The following is a 23,179-nucleotide window of genomic DNA, read 5'->3' as shown; positions in this document are numbered from 1 at the left end:
GCTGACCAATTATGACCAATTAGTGACCAATTAATTGGCATAATTTTTTTTGGAAAATTTATGTATACAGGGTGTTTAAACAGGAAAATTGTTTTTCCCTTGGAAAACTTTAAATGGCCATAAAAAATATTCTATGGCTGACCAATTATTGGGACCCGCTGACCAATTATGACCAATTAGCGACCAATTATTTGGCATACCTTTCGTATCGAAAATCCACCGATGGGGTGCTAACATCCGATAACAGGGTAACATCCGATAACAAAGAAAACTTTAAAAATTAATTAAAAAGTTCCTATGGCTGACCAATTAACGAAACCTGCTGACCAATTATGACCAATTAGTGACCAATTAAATGGCATAATTTTTTTGGAAAATTTATGTATACAGGGTGTCTAGACAGGAAAATTGATTTTAATTGGAAAACTTCAAATGGTCATAAAAAATTGTCTATGGCTGACCAATTAGTGGGACCCACTGACCAATTATGACCAATTAGTGACCAATTATTTGGCATGCTTTTCGAATTCAAAATCCACCGATGGGGTGCTAACATCTGATAACAGGGTAACATCCGATAACAAAGAAAACTTTAAAAATTAATTAAATGTTCCTATGGCTGACCAATTAACGAAACCTACTGACCAATTATGACCAATTAGTGACCAATTAATTGGCATAATTTTTTGTGAAAATTTATGTATACAGGGTGTCTAGACAGGAAAATTGGTTTTCCTTGGAAAACTTTAAATGGCCATAAAAAATTGTCTATGGCTGACCAATTAGTGGGACCCACTGACCAATTATGACCAATTAGTGACCAATTATTTGGCATGCTTTTCGAATTCAAAATCCACCGATGGGGTGCTAACATCCGATAACAGGGTAACATCCGATAACAAAGAAAACTTTAAAAATTAATTAAAAACTCCTATGGCTGACCAATTAACGAAACCTGCTGGCCAATTATGACCAATTAGTGACCAATTAATTGGCATAATTTTTTTTGGAAAATTTATGTATACAGGGTGTTTAAACAGGAAAATTGTTTTTCCCTTGGAAAACTTTAAATGGCCATAAAAAATTTTCTATGACTGACCAATTAGTGGGACCCGCTGACCAATTATGACCAATTAGTGACCAATTATTTGGCATGCTTTTCGATTTCAAAATCCACCGATGGGGTGCTAACATCCGATAACAGGGTAACATCCGATAACAAAGAAAACTTTAAAAATTAATTAAAAAGTTCCTATGGCTGACCAATTAACGAAACCTACTGACTAATTATGACCAATTAGTGACCAATTAATTGGCATAATTTTTTTGTGAAAATTTATGTATACAGGGTGTCTAGACAGGAAAATTGGTTTTCCTTGGAAAACTTTAAATGGCCATAAAAAATTGTCTATGGCTGACCAATTAGTGGGACCCACTGACCAATTATGACCAATTAGTGACCAATTATTTGGCATGCTTTTCGAATTCAAAATCCACCGATGGGGTGCTAACATCCGATAACAGGGTAACATCCGATAACAAAGAAAACTTTAAAAATTAATTAAAAAGTTCCTATGGCTGACCAATTAACGAAACCTGCTGACCAATTATGACCAATTAGTGACCAATTAATTGGCATAACTTTTTTTGGAAAGTTTATGTATACAGGGTGTTTAGACAGGAAAATTTGTTTTTCCCTTGGAAAACTTTTAATGGCCATAAAAAATTTTCTATGGCTGACCAATTAGTGGGACCCGCTGACCAATTATGACCAATTAGTGACCAATTATTTGGCATACCTTTCGAATCGAAAATCCACCGATGGGGTGCTAACATCCGATAACACGATAACATCCGATAACAAAGAAAACTTTAAAAATTAATTAAAAAGTTCCTATGGCTGACCAATTAACGAAACCTACTGACCAATTATGACCAATTAGTGACCAATTAATTGGCATAATTTTTTTGTGAAAATTTATGTATACAGGGTGTCTAGACAGGAAAATTGGTTTTCCTTGGAAAACTTTAAATGGCCATAAAAAATTGTCTATGGCTGACCAATTAGTGGGACCCACTGACCAATTATGACCAATTAGTGACCAATTATTTGGCATACCTTTCGAATTCAAAATCCACCGTTAACAGGGTAACATCCGATAACAAAGAAAATTTTAAAAATTAATTAAAAAGTTCCTATGGTTGACCAATTAACGAAACCTGGTGACCAATTATGACCAATTAGTGACCAATTAATTGGCATAATTTTTTTTGGAAAATTTATGTATACAGGGTGTTTAAACAGGAAAATTATTTTTCCCTTGGAAAACTTTAAATGGCCATAAAAAAATTTTCTATGGCTGACCAATTAGTGGGACCCGCTGACCAATTATGACCAATTAGTGACCAATTATTTGGCATAGGTTTTGTTATAAAATTCCAGAAATGGGGTGCTAACATCCCACACCCGACCATGAAAATTTTAAAATTTCCATAAAATTTTTTCTAATGCTGACCAATTACTGAAACCTGCTGACCAATTATGACCAATTAGTGACCAATTATTTGGCATATGTTTTGTTATAAAATTCCAGAAATGGGGTGCTAACATCCCAGAGCCCATTATACAAATTATTTTTGAAAATCAACCATAAATTATTAAAACCCTGTTTTGCTTAACCTTTTTTTAATTGGCGGGTTATGGAATGTGTGTTATTTAGTTTATTATTTAAATCTGCTTAACTTTTCGAGTGCTTTTTCAAAAGTAATAGGTAGCTTTCGTTAATTCAATATTTTTCGTTTCGAACAATTATTATTTCAAGTGTTTCTTACGACTTTTAACTATTGTTTATAAAATATTTTAAGAGTTTTTGAAAACTTACTTTATTAAACACTTCCAATATTTTTCAACTTTTTTTAAATTTATTCGTTCAAAATATTTGAGTCTTTATACCAAGCCCATAAAACATTTTAACGTGGTTACGAACGACGAAATAACAATGCCGCGCTTGTCAGCCCGATCTCAATAGCAGCGTCGCAGAGTTGCTAGAAATCGTAGTCGCAGACATTACGAAAGCAACTTAGCACAAAACCGAGCAATTAGCGCTAATTTAATGTCATGCCTAAGGTCATCAAATTCCCAGTTTCGTGAGAGAGAAAGGGAAAATGACGCAAGCTTACATAATGTAAGACGACGATCGCGGAGACGTGACTTTAGAGACGCGGAACGGATTCGTGACCGAGAGGCCCGAGCCGCACGAAGGGAAAGCTCGTTACTAAGAGAGGAAGAGCAAGCCCGAAACACTTTAAATCATAGGGCTAGACGGAATATTCCTGTATTGAGGGAGCCGGAACGCGTTCGTGGCTCAGTGGCACGAGCAGCACGAAGGGAAACCTCAATTGTAAGAGAGGAAGAACAAGCCCGAAATACTTTGGATCATAGGATTAGACGAAATATACCTGAATTGAGGGAGCCGGAGCGCGTTCTTGACTCAGTGGCACGAGCAGCACGAAGGGAAACCTCATTTGTAAGAGAGGAAGAACAAGCCCGAAATACTTTGGATCATAGGGTTAGACGAAATATACCTGAATTGAGGGAGCCGGAGCGCGTTCGTGACTCAGTGGCACGAGCAGCGCGAAGGGAAACTTCATTTGTAAGAGAGGAAGAACAAGCCCGAAATACTTTGGATCATAGGGTTAGACGAAATATACCTGAATTGAGGGAGCCGGAGCGCGTTCGTGACTCAGTGGCATGAGCAGCACGAAGGGAAACCTCAATTGTAAGAGAGGAAGAACAAGCCCGAAATACTTTGGATCATAGGGTTAGACGAAATATTCCTGAATTGAGGGAACAGGAACGGGTTCGTGACTTAGTGGCACGAGCCGCACGAAGGGAAATCTCAATTGTAAAAGAGGAAGAACAATCCCGTAATACCGAAAATCATAGATTAAGACGGAATTTTCCAGAACTCAGGGGGGAGGAACGGGTTCGTGATTCAGTCGCCCGAGCAACACGACGACGAAATCCTATAGTAAGAGAAGAAGAGCAAGCGAGAAACACCAATGCCCATAGGTGTAGAAGGAATGTTCACGGATTGAGGCAGGGTGAACAAATTCGTGATAGGCTCTCGAGAACTCAACGAAGATCAAATCCAATCACAAGACGTCGTGAGCAACTGATAAATACATCGCAAAGGCGAATATGTCGACAACAAACTCGAATGTCCCTGGAAAGTAACAGACACAACGCACGCGAACATGTCCAGCTTCATAGGTCTAATGAAGAAAACCGAAGAAGGGGAAACGAGAGACAGCGTTCAAGAACATCAGCATATCGAGATAACCTCTTGCCTGATGCAACAGAAGAAGGGCATAACAATCAAATTCGGTCACGGCACTTAACACACTATGAGCAATATGAGTTAAATATAAAAGAAGGACCGACTATTGTATGTGTATGCTGTGGGGGGACATGGTTTTCGCACCACATCAAGAAACTGAACAAATCTTCTCTTTCAAATAAATATCTACAACTCCAGCTCAACAAAATATTTTTTTTAGAAAATGAATTTCCAAGCATAGCGGGAAAATTCACATTTTGTTCAACGTGCTATCGTCAGGTTATGACAGGCAAAATTCCAAACATTTCTTTGGCTAATGGCCTCCAATTTCCAGACATACCTGACGTTTTGAAGAATCTGACATGCCTAGAAGAACGGCTTATATCTCCAAGAATTCCTTTTATGAGAATAGTATCTCTCGGGTACGAGCGTCAATGTGCTGTTAGAGGAGCGGTTGTAAATGTTCCTATTTCCGTAGTTCAGACAGTTACCACTCTTCCTCGAAGATTTGAGGATGCACAAGTGATCCAAGTACACTTAAAACGTCGTTTGGAGTATAACCATAGCTTTATAGTAGAAACTATAAGGCCAGCAAGAGTAATAGCAGCACTTCAGTGGCTCATGGATACAGATCTGTATCGTTTGCATAATATTCAATTGTCCGAAAGATGGTTAGCAGACTATAGGAACAACGAAACCGTTCAATTTCTAGCAGATCCAAACGATGAGAATATCGTAAGAGCATTACAGAGTTATCTACACAATATTGAAATTGAGGCTAGTGTAGAAGATGAAATAAATCCCGGAGGACAAGAAACTCTTTTGGACAACGAGCCCATTGAAAACCTTCCACTGGAACGAGTGGAAATAGCTCCTGGTGAAGGGCGAACTCCCATCGACATTACACGAGACGATGATGCGGAGGAGTTATCTTTTCCAACAATATTTTGTGGCAAGAAAAGAACAACTGATCTAACATATAGCAAAATAGCGCCATCAGAAGTACGAAGATATGATCGACGCTGTGCGCGTGTTGATAACTTGCTATGGAAGTATAAATATTACGAATTACATCGCATTAAAGAAGCGATTTCTATTTGTTTAAGAAAAAAGTCCGGAGCCTGCCTTATTACGGCAGCAAACATGGTAGACTCAAATTTTGTAACCAACTTAGTCCAACATGATGAAGGATATAATATTTTAAAAGGACTTAGATCATCACCTGCTCACTGGGAATCAGAGAAAAAAAAGGTGTTAGCAATGATCGTCAGTTTGGTTTGCCTACATTATTTATTACTTTATCGGCTGCAGAGACCAAATGGCCAGAACTTTTGGTTATTCTATCCAAACTTTTGGACAAGAAAGATCTTTCAGAAGATGAAGCTGCACAACTTTCTAATTCGGAAAAAGCTCGCCTGATAAGAACAGATCCTGTCGCATGTTCTAGATATTTTGATTACCGATTCAGACAGATGGTAAAGTTGTTGAAATCTAAAATTTTCGAGCCACATGTGCTCACTCATTTTTTCTGGAGAATTGAGTTCCAACACAGAGGCTCACCTCACTGTCATGGAATGTATTGGTTGAGCGATGCACCTACATTAGAGATAGATGGAACTATAAATGTTGGACCCATTATTGAATTTGTGGATCGCATGGATACAATCCAGACGTGCAACAATATGTCGAATATCAAAAACACAGACATGGTCGCGCTTGCTTAAGAGACATAAGAGGTCAGCAAATCTGTCGCTTCAACATGCCTTATCCACTTATGCGCAGGACTGAAATTTTATTTCCCCTAGATGAAAATGAACTAAATGAAGAGCATGTGGCTTTGTTTAAAAAAATTAAAAATTTTTTAAACCTACATAATGAAGCCGACACCTTAAACAATTTTGAGGAGTTTTTAGTACATCCCGAAATTTCGACAACTTACGAGAACTACAAATTGGCTCTTCGGTCAAACTTGAAAAAGCTCAAATATTTCTCCGAAGGAAATTTTTTGATCGACTGCTGAATGCATATAACAGTGATATTTTACGTTTGCATAGAGCAAATATGGACATTCAGTTTATACTTGATGCTTTTGCCTGCTGCAGCTATATCATAAATTATATAAATAAATCGAATAGGGGGGTTTCTCAGCTATTGCGGCAAGCCATGAAAGAAATAAATGAGGGAAATTATACAGTTAAGCAGAAATTACAACACATTGGTAATAAGTTCGTGAATGGCTCTGAAGTGTCCGCCCAAGAAGCAGCCTATAACATTTTAGGTCTCCATCTTTCAGAAGCCAGTGAAGGTGATATATTCATTAACACGTCTCACCCTGAGAAGAGAGTCCGAATGGTAAGACCGAAAGCAGATTTAGAGAGACTACCAGGCGATTCAACGGATATTTATGTTCCCAACTTACTGGACCATTATATCCAGAGACCAAGACAGCTAGAACAACTATGTCTTGCAGATTTTGCCGCCTCTTTCCGATTTTCGAAGACAAGAAGGGAAACTGCAGCAGAAAATGAGGCCAACGAAGAGTTGGAGCCAGAAGCTGAAACTTCTGAAATAACCGTAGTCCCACTGGAATTAAAAGATGGGAGTGGTTTTATCAGGCCGAGAAAGCATCCTCTTGTATTAAGATGGAGGCGTTTTAGTGTTGAGTTTTCTCGATCCGATTATTTTCGAGAAATGGCTATACTGTTTTATCCATGGCTCAACGAAGTCTCTGATTTAATTGAAGTCGACATTGAAGCAATATGTAACCTCAATAAAGAGATGATAGAGGAGAGTAAGAAAACGTACGACAAGTTCTCTGACCATGAACTGGAAACAATTCTAGTGGACTTGAATCAACAAATAGGGCCAGAAAATGCTGCCAACGAAGAAAGTATGACTCCTTTCTTGGATGAGGAATTCAGGGCATTAACTGTTCCGGAAATCGGAAATAATGTCGAAGTATTCCAGAACGACGTGCAAAATATAGACGAAGTTACACTTATAAGATTGCCTGTCATCATACAAGAAAATGAACTGTTATCGACCGTACGGTCTTTGAATGCAAAGCAGCGGGAATATTTTTATCATGTGCACCATAATATGAAAATTAAGCGACGATTTTACGAATATGTTGGCGGTGGTGCTGGAGTAGGAAAAAGCCGATTAATTTCCGCTATATATCAGTCACTGACCACACGAGCAAACACTTTACCTGGAAGTAACCCGGAAACGGTTAAAGTGTTGTTATGTGCTCCTACGGGAAAAGCTGCGTTTGGTATTGCTGGAGTAACATTGCATTCTGTTTTATCTTTACCCATCAATCAGTCTTCAGCTGAATTATGCCCATTAAGCAACGATACCGTTAATGCAATATATTCAAGTTTGATAGATCTTCAGCTTATAATAGTGGATGAAATATCAATGGTGGGTGCCAAAGTTTTTGGATACCTGGATGCTCGTCTAAAGCAAATATTTCGGACTAGCGAGTATTTCGGAGGTATACCGATTATTGTGTTTGGTGACTTAAAACAACTTTCACCAGTAGGCGATAGGTGGATTTTCTCACCAAATCAATCGGATCCATATAGTGCGATTACCGGCACACCTCTTTGGGATTTGTTTCGTTACTTCGAGCTCACAGAAATTATGCGCCAAAGAGAAGACCAAGTATTTGCTATCGCCTTAAACCACTTGTCTGAAGGGAATATGACCTCTGCTGATGTTGATTTAATAAAAACAAGGGAAACAAGACTAGATTCTGTTCCCAACGACTGTATTCACCTCTTCTACTCTAACTCAGATGTTGCAATTTATAATAGTATGAGACTTGCTGAAATTGGCACGGAAGAGTTTACATCTATCGCAAAAGACACTGTAAAAGCCAACTCTATTTCTGAGCAAAGTAAGCGTAACATTTTAGAAGCAGTTCAGAATTTTAAAATATCAGAGACACAAGGAATGGGCTATCGTTTACAGCTAAAAGCAGGAACTGCAGGTCGCTTAATGCAAATTGACCATCAGAGTAACGAACGTACGCCAACTACTCTTTGGATACAGTTTTCAGAGCCAGAAGTGGGTGCGATTGCCCGCTCAAAAAAATCTCATTCTCATGAGTCAAGTTGGACCCCAATTGAGAAGGTGGTACGTACTTTCCAGTATAGAAGAAACGACCAAGTTACTGTAGAAAGGAGACAGTTTCCTTTGGTACCAGCAGAGGCAATCACGATCCATAAAAGTCAAGGAGCAACCTATAGGCAGGTTGCTGTTCATATAAAGAGAGGAATAAGTCGATCTGCTTTATACGTTGCGTGCATTAGAGCGACAAGTGCATCTGGCTTATTTATTATAGGTAATTTCGTTCCACCAAAACCGTTTACAGCCAACGAACCGTTTCAAAAGCAACTAAGTGTACTTCGTTCAGAAAAAAAACTAGCTACCCACTTCAAGTTTGCTATTGAGCGACCAACTGACAGCCTTCTTTTATATTATCAAAATATAAGAAGCTTGGGAAAGAATATCGATGAAATAAGAGCAGACCAACTTATTTGTTCCGTGGATATTCTTTGTTTCGTAGAGTCCTGGGCTTTGCCAGGAGAAGATATACAAATCGAAGGCTTTGATATAGTTGCTAGCATTGATGGAGTTGGCTCAACTGTACAAAGTCGTCCTCGAAACGGAATTATAATTTATTGTAAGCCTGACCTCGCTCGCAGTTTTACAGTAAATTCCAGAAAATTCCAGTATGTAGCTGCAAAAGTTTATCAGTTTTTGGCGATATCAAAGGCAAATATAGCTATTGCGTTGGTATACCGAAATCCGTCATTCTCATTGCCGACATTTAGAAGAATGCTGGAAGAGGCTACTAAGGAGCTCTTCAATGAAAATTTAGAAAAAATTTTTGTTGTAGGAGACTTTAACATTTGTCGAAATCCGTCAAACGATATACTTGGGAGGAAATTGGAGCAGCTGGGACTGCATTCACTTTTGGAAAATCTTGCCACTACGAAGCAACAAACTGCTATTGATTGGTTACTGACCAGTTTATCTCCGGACAGTGTAAAGGCGATAACTTATGAAACGCCTTACAGTGACCATGATGGAATATTTTTGTGCTCCTGGCTGTTATTAATACAATTTTAATATTATTACAGAATGGCAGACCCATCGAAATTATCAGAACAATGAGGTTAGTCGATTAAGCCACGGCTGTCTCACAGCCAGGTTTAACGCAATTTAGTTTTTCTCCCTTTCAGCTAATTGTTCAAATAAAATTTTTTTCCTTAAGTTTTTTTAGCTTTGTCAATATAGTTTAGTTTATATTTATCTTAAAAATTGCTTAGGTATGTACATCTGTTTACTATATATTTCATATCTTATTAAGCCGATTATTTGGATATTACGAATGGGATAAAATTATTGTTCAGCCCCATTCATGAAAGGTATGAAGTCTTCGGCACAGCCGAAGACAGTCCCGTCCTTACTTGTTTTTTTTTTTTGTTAATAGTTCATTGACGCACTTCAAAAAGTTGAATTTTTTGTGCTATTTTCAAGTGTCCCAGATTTAGATTTTTTATACAATTTTTGATATTGTCGTCACTTGCCCAACTATAGCTATTTTCAATCTTCCTTTTATGTATAAGCTACTCTTCTTTTAGCAATAATTTAGCTTAGCAAACGTTACATTTTGTACATATTCTAGAGTCACCCCTGGTCCAGCTTTATATCGATATCTCGAAAAGGCGTCCACCTATAGAACTAGGGATCACTCACTTTTAAAATATGCATTACCACCTTTGATTTGATACCCATATCGTACAAACACTTTCTAGAGTCACCCCTGGTTCACCTTTGTGGCGATATCTGGAAAAGGCGTCGACCTATAGAACTAAGGCCCACTCCCTTTTAAAATACTCATTAACACCATTCATTTCATACCCATATCGTACAAACATATTCTAGAGTCACCCCTGGTCCAGCTTTATGGCGATATCCCGAAATGGCGTCCACCTATAGAACTATGGCCCACTCCCTTTTAAAGTACTCTTTAATGCCTTTCATTTGATGCCCATGTCATACAAACACATTCCAGGGTTACCCTAGGTTCATTTTCGTACATGGTGATTTTCCCTTATTTTGTCTCCAAAGCTCTCAGCTGAGTATGTAATGTTCGGTTACATCCGAACTTAGCCTTTCTTATGAAAATATTACAAATCTTTCAAACAAAATGGTAAAAAGTGTTGCCCCATATCGACAAATTTTCCTTTGAATAAGGCTTAACGGACATTTTTCAAGCACCAAAAAAACAGCCTTGTTGTGCACTTAACTCAAAATTGTTCTATATATATGTAACTTCATTCCAATATGTCGCCCATTTTATTGTAAACAGATGAATTTCAAAATTTTATTTTGTTGGGGAAAACGCAAAGAAAGTTTTATTTTTTAATAGTGCCATTATAGAGTTCTTTCTGAGTATTCTATAAATGTCAGCATAATCTTCTTAGTTGGTAGTAGTAGTCGAAAGATCTAAAAAAGTCAAAATTTTGAGTTTAATCAATATACAATTAAACCAGCGATGTGGTAGGACTTCGATATTTGGACTGTCGGTTTCTATCACAAACAGAATTTCAAACATAATATTGTCCAGCCCTTTTGGCGGATGCGGGCTCTAACATGATGCGGGCTAGGTATTCTAACGCAGCTTTTATGGTATCCTATATTGGCTGGTAGCGAGCTAATAGGCGCGATATACATACATAAAACAAAAAGTTAGCAACATAATCCTTATCATACTTACGGCACAGTTACTTTTTGCTCTTCAGTTGTAAATTCTTCTTCGTTCACAAAAGTTGTTGAGTGGATTGTGTCGCTATATTTAGTATTTTCTTCACCATCATCAATGGGCTCGTTTTTGATAAATTCGCTTAACCCGCCTTGCGAATTTTCACGATAATCCAGTAATTGCTCGTTTTTTAGTAAATGCTCAGCAGTACTCCATTGTGCTGATTCCGTTTCCATTGCCTGCTGTCTGCCTTCAAGGGTCGTTTCTGTTTCTGAAATACGTGAGTTTTGAGCAGTGCATTTGGGCTGGCAACTGCTCAACGGGTATGAATTTGTGTCGTTTGGTAATACTTCATCTTCAGTTGCTGCCTCCATCATCGACATGTTTAAGTCATCCCATTTTTTAGAAACCATTTCTCGAATTTTATGGTCGGATTGCACGCACAATTTTTGGAACCGATACACACTTATCAATTGGTGCAAGCATTGGTAACAAATTTTTTTTGGTAGCTCGTCACTTAGCTGCACTTCCACTATTTGGGGTATTGTGCTGGATAACAAATCAGCTATTCGCAATTCGTCGCATTCCTCAATAGTTTCAAAGATGGATTGGTGTTGTGGTTCAGTGCTGCCTTCAGACGTGAAGGCTTCCAGTTTAATCATACAGGTCCGACACAGGTAATCGATATATAGATCACTTGTATCCATTTGAGCGAGTGTATCTGCTTCAGTAAAAATTATAAAAACACTACAGCATTGTTTACAATGCACCACAGTAACCACCATTGTTTACTATATAGTTTGGCAGCTTAAGTAGAGGTTATGTTGCGAATAGAGTGGACGGCAGTGGACTAGGCAGTCGAATGTCATATAATGAAGGAATGGTGTTCGGAGATTTTACAAAGTTAAAAAAAAAATTATAAAAGCTTTAATATAAATAAAACTATTGTTTTAATAACAACAAAAACGCCATATATATTCTGTATACATAAATTTGTAAGGATTATCTCACTTTAAAATTTGAATTAAATAATCAAAAATTTTGTTTTGAAAGTGAGTCGAGAACTGTGCGTGTGAATGTGCGAATTTTCACCGATCAGCTGTTAGTTGCTCTACTTGGTACAATTTACAATGGTAACCACTAAGGGAGTATTAGGGATGAAACGATACTAGAAAATACAATTAGGTCTTCTCACTTTTGACCCGATACCAAGGAAATGTGGTCGATACTTTTGCACCGACTACTCAGGTATCGGACAAAAGGAGTTATATCGACAAACACTCGATATTCTCGTATCAATTAATTTGATTATTACTTACTATTAGGGGGGTCGATTTGTATGGACGAAAGTTAACCGATATCGTGCCATCGATTTTTTTATAAGATTTGGGGGGTTGGATTTTATATTAGGTGCCACGATTTTCAAACTTTTGTTGATTTGTAGGGGTAGAGGGCGTCCTAAACATCACAAAATTATCATCCGCAGCTCTAGGAGAGTCTTAGTTTAAGAAATATAAGCTTTTTAATTTCCAAATTTAGTAAAATTTCAACTTAAGTCCTGCACTTAAAATTCGGGTCGCACATGTCGATACCGGTATCAAAAGATGCGTATTTGCGTCAAGATTCAGAATCCGAAAGCAGAAACTATATTTTTTATCTCGTTTAAAAGTTATTCGCGGAAAACACGTCGGAACTATTGTCGCTTTTTTCATTGTTGCAATTAAACAGACGAAAACAAATGAAGGTGGTGAATAGTGTTACCAGCTCCGCAACAATATCTTTTTATCTTGGTAGAAAATTATAAGGTGGTGGCACCTCGTCATAAATGCAAACAAACATACACTGTCAATGTATTTTGTTTTTGTAAAACACTTAATAATTTGTAGTCTAATATTATTTGGGGTGCTGCGCAAAAGGGTGTACTACGCAGAAGGACTTCACCGTGGCGGTAGCCGCGGTTATACCAGACACCCGGACTTGGCATGGCGTAGCCTAAGGTTATTTTTTATAAGCGCAACCGACGGCCGCCTATGCAAAAGGTGTTCTACGCAGGATTACCGTTGGAATCAGCATACAAATCTCTATAAAGTCCGATTTTTTATTTTTTTTTTTGACAAATTTATGTATTCTGCACTTGGTTCAATTAAATACATCAAACGATATTAGAATTTCTTCTTCCGCTATGTTAAATTTTTGGAGGTTGTGTTTTAGTTGGAGGGAATTTCTGAAATTGATGGTACCACAGATTATGTGTTTTAAGGATTGTCCAATGTGTTTTGAAAGTTTGTACACCTACAGAAGATGAGATCGGTCTAAGTGGAGTTTGTTCTTTATGGATCTTGGGTAGTCCCTTTTTACAAACATTCCCACACTATTAGCCATTCGCACCATAATGAGAATATGGGAAACACTAAAACAACACACTACTTTAACAAATAAACAGTTTAAAACTTGCCTCGAATTCTGCTTGAGGGACAACAATTATTTAACATACAATGGCAAATTCTACCAACAAGTATACGGAATGCCTATGGGAACCCCCTATCACCTACAGTGGCAGATATAGTGCTAGACAAAATACTTGGCGACAGCATCACCGAGCTCAAATCCAAGGATATATATATCAAATACATAAATAAGTATGTAGACGATATATTTGAAATAGTTTAGACCAGGCATGCTTAACCAACGAAACGATATCATTTCGTTACGATAATCAACGTTAATAAACGAAACGAAGTCATTTCGTTTCGTTTATTAACGTTAAGATCGTCAAATTAACGAAATGATTTCGTTTCGTTTTCTGCCATATCAAAACGAAATCAAATCGTTTATGTTGATTATTAATTTCAAACTATGCTGGCAAAGCTGATTGATGGCGGAGTCATTAAAGGTGAAAGCATTATCCAAGCTGATTGCAACTTTTCTCATGAATTTTGACAGTACGAACATTTCTCAGAGTATTTTTGACATTACCACCAACGAATTACACAAACAAATTACATAGAGTTTGTGTGTGTATGTGCGCTCGTTGTTGCCACCTTACGGCTTCACCATGGCTATAGCATTGCCAGCACAATTCAAACATAAAGTATCACGTTTTCGTTAACGTTTTTAACGTTAACGAAAGCTTTTCGTTTCGGTTAAAAACGAGATACAATTTATCTTGATAATTTCTTTATCGATAATATTTCGAAGTGTTTCAACGGAAACGGTGGAAATTTTTTGATAAACGATTAGCTTAACGTTAAGGTGCATCCCTGGTTTAGACAAAAGACGTGGAAGAAATTTTAAAAATGTTTAACGCACAACACCCAAAAATCCAATTCAATGTAGAAAAAGAGAAAGAAAATAAATTGGCCTTCCTAGATATGGAAATAATAAAATCAGATAAAAAGTTAAAAACGAATTGGTATGCAAAATTTGTAGCATCGTCGCGAATGATTAACTATCAAAAAGAAACACGGCAATCAACTTTATAAAGAAAGTACGCGACTTAAGTGATCAGGAGTTCATGACTGAAAATAACCAAAAAATTAAAAATATTTTATACAAAAATGCCTACCCTAACAAATTAATAGACACATGGCTGGCAACAACAGAAACAATCGCACTAACAATGTAACCAACAATGCAAATTTGAATAATGAAAACAATAAAAGAATATACACAGGTGTAACATACATACCAGGACTACGGACAACAAATCAATGCAAATTTTTATGCGAAACAACAACATAACATTAGCACATAAACCAAACCAAACACTAAATAAAATATTTACACAAACAAAAGATAAAATTAACAAGGAACAACAACACGATGTAATCTACGAAATAAAATGCAACGGAAAGAAAGGAGAAGTGTGCAAAAAAGTTTATATTGGTACAACGAAGAGATCATTGGGCATCCGAATGAGTGAGCATAAATCAGATGCAAAAAATATGAAAACGACTATTGCTATTTCTGAGCACCTAACAAGTAAAGGCCATACAGCGGACTTCGACAATGTTAAGACATTAAATATAGAGAGGAGAAAGAGGACGCGACTAACACTCGAAGGGTTACGCATACAACAAAAAATAGAGAAGACGGTAAACTTCAAAGAAGACGTAGGTAATATTAACGGCGCATACACAATTGCCATCAAATGCAATGGACGCAGTCAAAAGATTTAATTGTGCTAATTTATATGTATATGTGGTTGAATGAATGTTTTTGTTAATAAATGTTACATGTAAAAAGTAAACATCTCATGTTAAAGGTAAATATTCTATGTTACATGTTACGCCCAAAGACAGAATTGTAGTTCAAATGTTATTGTATTATGTTAAATATAAGTGAACTGTTGGGAAATATGTTATTGCTTTAGGTTAATTATTAATAACTTTTTAATGTTTGTTTTTTCGTTTTATGTTTTATGACAATAAATCAGACTCCCTGATGAAAATGTTATATAAAAAACATCGAAACGCGTAGCAGAATAAGAAAAACAAAGGTTTTGTCTTTTTATTTATCGGCCGAAAAGCTCCTTCTGGAAAAACTAATAAAAATTATAATCTGGCCCAAAATCACTAATAATAAAATAATTGGAAAAATAAACCGAAGCACCTATAGAACATAAAACTAGTAAAATGAAGCATTTTTTCAAACATATGAAATTTAAGTACGATGAGACCACTAACTATATCATCAAACAATACAGCAAAAACAACAAGAAATTTGGAAACAACGACAAAGATTAAAATTTGTACTCCGATGTAAAGATTTCGGAATTACGCCTGCACACTTGAAGGGTAAGACAAACAAAATTGTTAATGGGTTTAAATTAGACAAAACAAGGAAGGAAATGGAGAAAATACAAAAACAATTTATATGGAAATTTTTTAATCTGGAAATAAAGGAAGCAAACATTCAAATAAAAATTGTAAGTACATATATTTGGCACATTAGGGAGGACCTCAAGAAGAGATAATAAGAAGAAGATTTTAATTCGGTATTAGCGAACCAGAAACAGCTCACGGAAAAAATTGCCATCAGCACAGAGCAGCAACTCAGTTCAAAATTACAAAAGCATGTAAAGAAAAGTTTTGAAATGTTCGGCTTACGAACCAATGGGGACTGGCTGGTAAACAAAACCAACATAGTAATACCCCGAGAGGGACAACAATTATTTAACATACAATGGCAAATTCTACCAACAAGTATACGGAATGCCTATGGGAAACCCCCTATCACCTACAGTGGCAGATATAGTGCTAGACAAAATACTTGGCGACAGCATCACCGAGCTCAAATCCAAGGATATATATATCAAATACATAAATAAGTATGTAGACGATATATTTGCAATAGTTTAGACAAAAGACGTGGAAGAAATTTTAAAAATTTTTAACGCACAACACCCAAAAATCCAATTCAATGTAGAAAAAGAGAAAGAAAATAAATTGGCCTTCCTAGATATGGAAATAATAAAATCATATAAAAAGTTAAAAACGAATTGGTATGCAAAATTTGTAGCATCGTTGCGAATGATTAACTATCATTCTAATCAACCATGGATACAAAAAAGAAACACGGCAATCAACTTTATAAAGAAAGTACACGACTTAAGTGATCAGGAGTCCATAACTGAAAATAAACAAAAAAATTAAAAATATTTTATACAAAAATGCCTACCCTAACAAATTAATTGACATATGGCTGGCTACAACAGAAACAATCAGCACTAACAATGTAACCAACAATGCAAATTTGAATAATGAAAACAATAAAAGAATATACACAGGTGTAACATACATACCAGGACTAACGGACAACAAATCAATGAAAAATTTTATGCGAAACAACAACATAACATTAGCACATAAACCAAACTGTTGAGGTTTTCACTTTTAGCAATTAAATGGTATCTTACAATGTGCCAACTACATTTCGTTTCCTGTATGTCATAATTAAAAATATTGCGGATTCTGTAACTCCTTTTCCGTTTTTGTTATCTCTCTCTCTCTCTAAAAGATATCGCTAAGGTGAACACGTTTCTTTTTGATACGTCTTGTATATTTCATAAATTGTAATCAATACTCATCTATTAATTACTTGAATTAAATCATTTATCACATAGCATAAACCTTTGTCGTTATTACTTGGTCTGTTCTACGTTTTTATTTTGGGTGATCCTGAAAAATCTTCATTATCTTAACAGGTTATGGGCCCAGGATCCTAACTGCACAAAATGCATAACATTTTTATATGGAAAGTAAAGAACCATCTTCCCATATAGATTCTGCGATTGGAACGGAGCTTACAGAGAGTTTAACCGACGGTGATAGGTCTATTCAAGCCGAGGGTGAAGACATTTCTGAGACAAAGATGAGTGAATCGAAGGTGTATCCCATACATCGTTTTAATGGGCAGAACTACCAACTATGGCGTAGACAAATGGAAATATACATGGCTGAAAATAAGCTAAAGAAATATATCCTGGGAGCGGAAAAGCGAACGGACTCAAATGCCACAAAATGGGACGAAAAGGATGCAGAAGCGCAAGCCTTCATCATGAGAGGTATCGAGCTTGAACAATTAAAGTATCTTACAGAATGCTCTACAGCAGCCGAAATGTGGTCTAAATTAAGAGCTATCCTTGCCGAAAAAAGCAAGCAATCAGCGCAGGTTCTCTTAGAAAAATTTATGAGTGCTAAAATGAGCGATGAGCAGCCAATTGTCGATTACGCCGCAGATATTACATCCGTAGCACAACGACTTAAAGATATGGAGTTAGAGCAGAAGGAGCCTATGGTAATTACAAAAATCTTAAGCAGTTTGCCAGCTAGATTTGATCATGTACGCACAGCCTGGTATGCAGTTCCACGTGAAAGCCAAAATATTGAGCGGTTAACAGAGCATCTAGTAAACGAAGAAAGTCTCATGAATTCCCGATCAAATGTAGACACCAACAATGTGAGCAATTCGGTCTAATCAGCAAGTAAATTTAGAGGCAACAACAACTATTCAGCAAACAAAGGTAAGAACAACAATAATGCAAAGCGAAAAGGCAATTGCAACTATTGTCATAAGCCTGGCCATTGGGCTTGCGAATGTCGAAAACGTCAAAAACATCAACAAAACGTAATAGAGAAGAAAAATGAGTCTCAAAATCTATTACTTGAAAGTAAAACAAATGACAGAAAAGGGCAAACAAAAGAAACAGCTGATCGTCAAAGCTCATATTTATTTATTTTGAACGCATCAAAAAATGCAAATAAAGTTGAGAATGTTTTCTATGCAGATTCTGGTGCAACAGATCACATGTCATTTCAGAAAGAACTCTTAACGAATTTTAATAACAAAGTGAGCAACGTATATGTAAAAGTTGGCGACGGCAGGCGTCTCAAAGTTGAAGGTAAAGGCGATATCGAGGTACGTGGCTACATGAACTGCTTGCACATAATCAAGGACGTTTTACTAGTTCCAGATTTAGACAAAAATTTCATTTCAATATCTAAAGCAACCAGAGGTGGTGCAAGTGTAGTATTCGAATCTGGTGGTAAACACGTTTACTTTATGAATGAAAATAATGTAATTAGCAAAGGTCAAATTGAGAGCGGCTTGTATCGTATGGACTTGAAACCAGAGGTGGCATCAGCTGCAAATGTTCTAACATCTGAGACTGCAATGTTATGGCATGAGAGATTGGGTCACGTGAACTTTAATACACTTCAAAAAATGTGTGAGAGGAGTGTGGTAGATGGGCTGAATCTAACCGATATACAAACAACCAATGTATTTTGTGAAGGCTGCGCATACGGAAAACAGCACAGACAATCTTTCCCAAAAAGTGGTGCGAAACGTGCCCAAGTACCCGGAGAAGTTTTTCACATGGACCTATGTGGAAAGATGAGTATTCCATCGGCTGGTGGGTCCAATTATTTTCTTCTTTTGAAAGATGACTACTCGCGTTATTGTTTTTTGGTTTATTTTTTGAAAAATAAAACAGATGTTTATAAAAAACTTTCGCAGTTCGTTGTAGACGTTCGAGCAGACGGACATTCTGTACAGCGCATACGTTCAGATGGTGGTTTAGAGTTTTGTAATGAACACATTAATCAATTGCTCCTGAAAAACAGCATAAAACACGAAGTTACTACGCCAAGAGCACCCGAACAAAATGGTTTTATTGAAAGGCAAAACAGAACCATAGTTGAAAGTGCAAAATCAATGCTTCACAGCATCAGCATTTATGGGCTGATGCTGCACATACAGCAGTTTATTTAAAAAATAGAACAGCTTCGAGCGTTATTGGTTGGCGTACCCCATATGAATTGTGGTTTGGTGAGAAACCGTCAGTGACATATCTTCGGGTTTTTGGTGGTGACGTGTATGTTCACATACCGAAAAAACAGCGTACAAAATGGGAGAGAAATGCTTTTAAGGGTATTTTAGTGGGCTACAATGAAGAGAGCAAAGCATATAGAGTATATGATCCTGAGACCAGAAGGGTCCTAATCCGGCGCGATGTTATTTTTAATGAAATACCTACAACAATCAACGAGGTATGTGAAAAGAAAATGGATGATAGTACAGTGTCAGAGGGAGTGGGCACAAAACCCACAGTATCATCCACATCACTGAACGAAGAAACTCGCTAGAAAACGAAAAACAACAAACATTAATGAGAAGTCCATATAATACGAGAAGTGTAACAAAGATTAAAAAGCAAACTGCTAACACAGTGGTTGCTGAATTATGCATAGCATCTATAGAACCTTCATCATTAGGAGAGGCTTTCTCAAGTGAAGACTGCGACAAATGGACTGAAGCGATCCAAAGTGAAATTCAATCTTTGAGAGCAAATAATACATGGATTTTGGTACCACGTACGAGTGATATGCACGTTATCACAAATCGTTGGGTTTTTAAGAAAAAGTTTAAAAGCAATGGATAGATAGACAAGTTTAAGGCTCGATTAGTGGTAAGAGGATGCTCTCAAAAATATGGCGTCGACTATGAAGAGGTTTTTGCTCCCGTTGTCAGACATGAATCAGTAAGAATGGTTATAGCCGTTGCAGCAGCTCGTGGTATGGATATGGTTCAATTCGACGTCAAAACTGCTTTTCTACATGGGAATTTAGACGAAGTCATATACATGGAACAACCGTATGGTTTTGTCACAGATGATCGAGTTTGCTTATTAAAAAAGAGCTTGTATGGCCTCAAGCAAGCTTCAAGTGCATTGCAAAGTTTTTACTGAAGTTTGGGTTTAATCAGTCACGGGTTGATTCATGTGTATTCATCTACCAAACCGAAAAGGACATCATGTTCCTATTACTCTACGTTGACGACGGGCTAATATGTGGCAGCGATAAAGAAATAATGGAGAAGTTGTTACATAACTTACATCTTGAGTTCGAGATAACATACAACGAGGCAGAGTTTTTTGTTGGCTTTCAAATTGAAGTGAATAAACACAATCACATGTTGAAGTTGCATCAAAAGGTGTATGCACAAAAGGTACTGGAACGTTTTAATCATATGCAATGTTGTCCTGTGTCAACACCAGCTGAAGTTGGAAGATATTTTTCAAAGGATGATGCAACTGAACAGAACCCTAAAATACCATACCGCGAATCCATCGGGCCACTAATGTACTTAATGGTGTGTACCAGACCAGACATTGCTTACAGCGTGGGTGTGTTAAGAAGATATCTCGAGAGGCCTTCCGAAACGCATTGGCAAGGCATAAAAAGAATTTTAAAATACTTGAATGGTACAGTAGACCATGGCATATGTTTTAATTTGTATTCTGAGCATTTGCAGTTGACGATGTATTCTGACGATGATTGGGGGGGGGGGGGGGACGGTGACTTAGACACAAGGCGATCTACTTCTGGATGGGCTGCTTTCTTAAATGGTGGTCCAATTGCATGGAGCTCACGAAAACAAACAATCACTGCTACGTCAACTACAGAGGCCGACTTCGTTTCGTTATGTGCAGCAGCAAAAGCGGCGAAGTGGCTTAGGGAGCTTATGTATGAGTGTGGGCATGAACAGCAATCACCTACAATATTGTATTCCGACAATCAACGTGCTATAATTTTGGTTAAAAGTCCCTCGTCGGCAAGGCGAACAAAACACATTGACATTCAATATTTTTATACATACGACATGCAAGCTCAGGGCGAAATCGATGTTCAGTATATGGAAACAAAGGAACAACTAGCCGACATATTCACCAAGCCACTAAGCAAAGAAAATTTTCTTCATCTTGTCAATAAAATTGTTCTATCCTGACATATGTTTAATTGTAAAAGCGAGAGGGAGTGTTGAGGTTTTCACTTTTAGCAATTAAATGATATCTTACAATATGGCAACTACATTTCGTTTCCTGTATGTCATAATTAAAAATATTGCGGATTCTGTAATTCCTTTTCCGTTTTTGTTATCTCTCTCTCTCTAAAAGATCTCGCTAAGGTGAACACGTTTCTTTTTGATACGTCTTGTATATTTCATAAATTGTAATCAATACTCATCTATTAATTACTTGAATTAAATCATTTATCACATAGCATAAACCTTTGTCGTTATTACTTGGTCTTGGGTGATCCTGAAAAATCTTCATTATCTTAACACAAACCAAACACTAAATAAAATATTTACACAAGCAAAAGATAAAATTAACAAGGAACAACAACCCGATGTAGTGTACGAAATAAAATGCAACGGAAAGGAAGGAGAAGTGTGCGAAAAAGTTTATATTGGTACAACGAAGGGATCATTGGGCATCCGAATGAGTGAGCTTAAATCAGATGCAAAAAATATGAAAACGACTACTGCTATTGCTGAGCACCTAACAAGTAAAGGCCATACAGCGGACTACGACAACGTTAAGATTTTAGATATAGAGAGGAGAGAGGACGCGACTAACACTCGAAGGGTGTTATGGAATACGCATCTACTATGGGAGCAGCAAGGAAGGCAGTCGGCATGATCTGGGGGTGCACTGTGGCTAGTCATGTCGGCTGGGTTGGGTTCTTGCCAACCTTGCTGTCCTGCGCCATAACAGAAAAAAAGTTCCTATTATGCCTATTCAAAACTATTAGAAGCGCACAGACGACTCAAAATGCTTGAAATTCAAATTAAAACGACATCCGTTCGAACCGGTGCCACGGACAGACCGTTAAAACACTCAAATTCAAAAAAAAGAAACTTCAAAAAAACTAAACGCAAAAAAATTACCGAACCGGACATGCCCGGTTACTAACTGCTGAAAATCAAAATACGAAGAAGAAAAAGCTGAAAATCAAAATAAAAAGGGAAAGGGCCGAATATATTTAGGGGGCGCCGCGGGTGTTGTTGCGACGCCCGGTACAATATCCCACCCTCAAAACCATGGCCACCGACGCACCTAATTTTCGGTGACCCCTTACCTGGATACCCTATGTAACTTCTAAATAAGGGAGAACACCAGCATTCTCATTCTAATTTACAAATTAATTTAAAATTCATTATATTTGAAAAACTTAGTCAAAATATATATACTTAACAGTATTAGGCAAATTTCTGAAGATTTATATTAACGAATGGTCAATCTTATAAAATAAACATCAAAAAGAACAGCCTCATCCTTGATAGTTGATTTGATTCTACATCTTCTTCACGTCTCATTAGTGAATAAAAACGCTTAATCAGAAAAAAAGGACAAAAAGATGTAACCTGAGAAAATTTATTAGTCTGTTCTGATGTTGACTTTGTAAGACAAACGTTCTGATATAATCGTAGTTGCTTGCCACAACTATATGTAGGCATGGCAATAAATACAATACAACTAAGCCTATACTAAGGCTTATTCAAATATATGATAAGGGTACCCTAAGGCAAAAGGAAATTTTTCTATTTTATGTATTACCCAATATGTAGTACGTGGTAAGATATATTTGTTATTTTCTAATTTTACCCAATAGATGCTACCTTAGCTTATTTTATTTTACTTGACTCTATGGTAATCTATGGTTTTCTGAAGATTTAGCTAATTTTACTGCAAGTGCCTTTATTTTATTTAGCT

The 23,179-nt window shown here is 36.9% G+C and overlaps 1 protein-coding gene across 4 annotated transcripts in view; it reads right to left on the bottom strand.

Moving 5' to 3' along the window:
- Positions 1-11,930, bottom strand: part of LOC137249851 (uncharacterized) — a 93,852-nt gene extending 81,922 nt beyond the window's left edge. For all 4 annotated transcript variants that reach the window (XR_010952571.1, XR_010952572.1, XR_010952573.1 and 1 more), the window contains exon 1: positions 11,134-11,930. Coding sequence is in view for 1 of the 4 variants with exons in the window: in XM_067781832.1 (XP_067637933.1) it covers positions 11,134-11,903 (770 nt within the window). In the remaining 3 variants the exon portion in view is untranslated. The remainder of the gene's footprint in view (positions 1-11,133) is intronic.
- Between the last annotated feature and the right edge of the window lie 11,249 nt (positions 11,931-23,179).

Source organism: Eurosta solidaginis, chromosome 4 (genome assembly GCF_040869045.1).
Source record: "Eurosta solidaginis isolate ZX-2024a chromosome 4, ASM4086904v1, whole genome shotgun sequence".
Classification (NCBI taxonomy): domain Eukaryota; kingdom Metazoa; phylum Arthropoda; class Insecta; order Diptera; family Tephritidae; genus Eurosta; species Eurosta solidaginis.
Note: the sequence above shows the minus strand (reverse complement) of the source record. Positions and strands in the feature narration are given on the sequence as shown.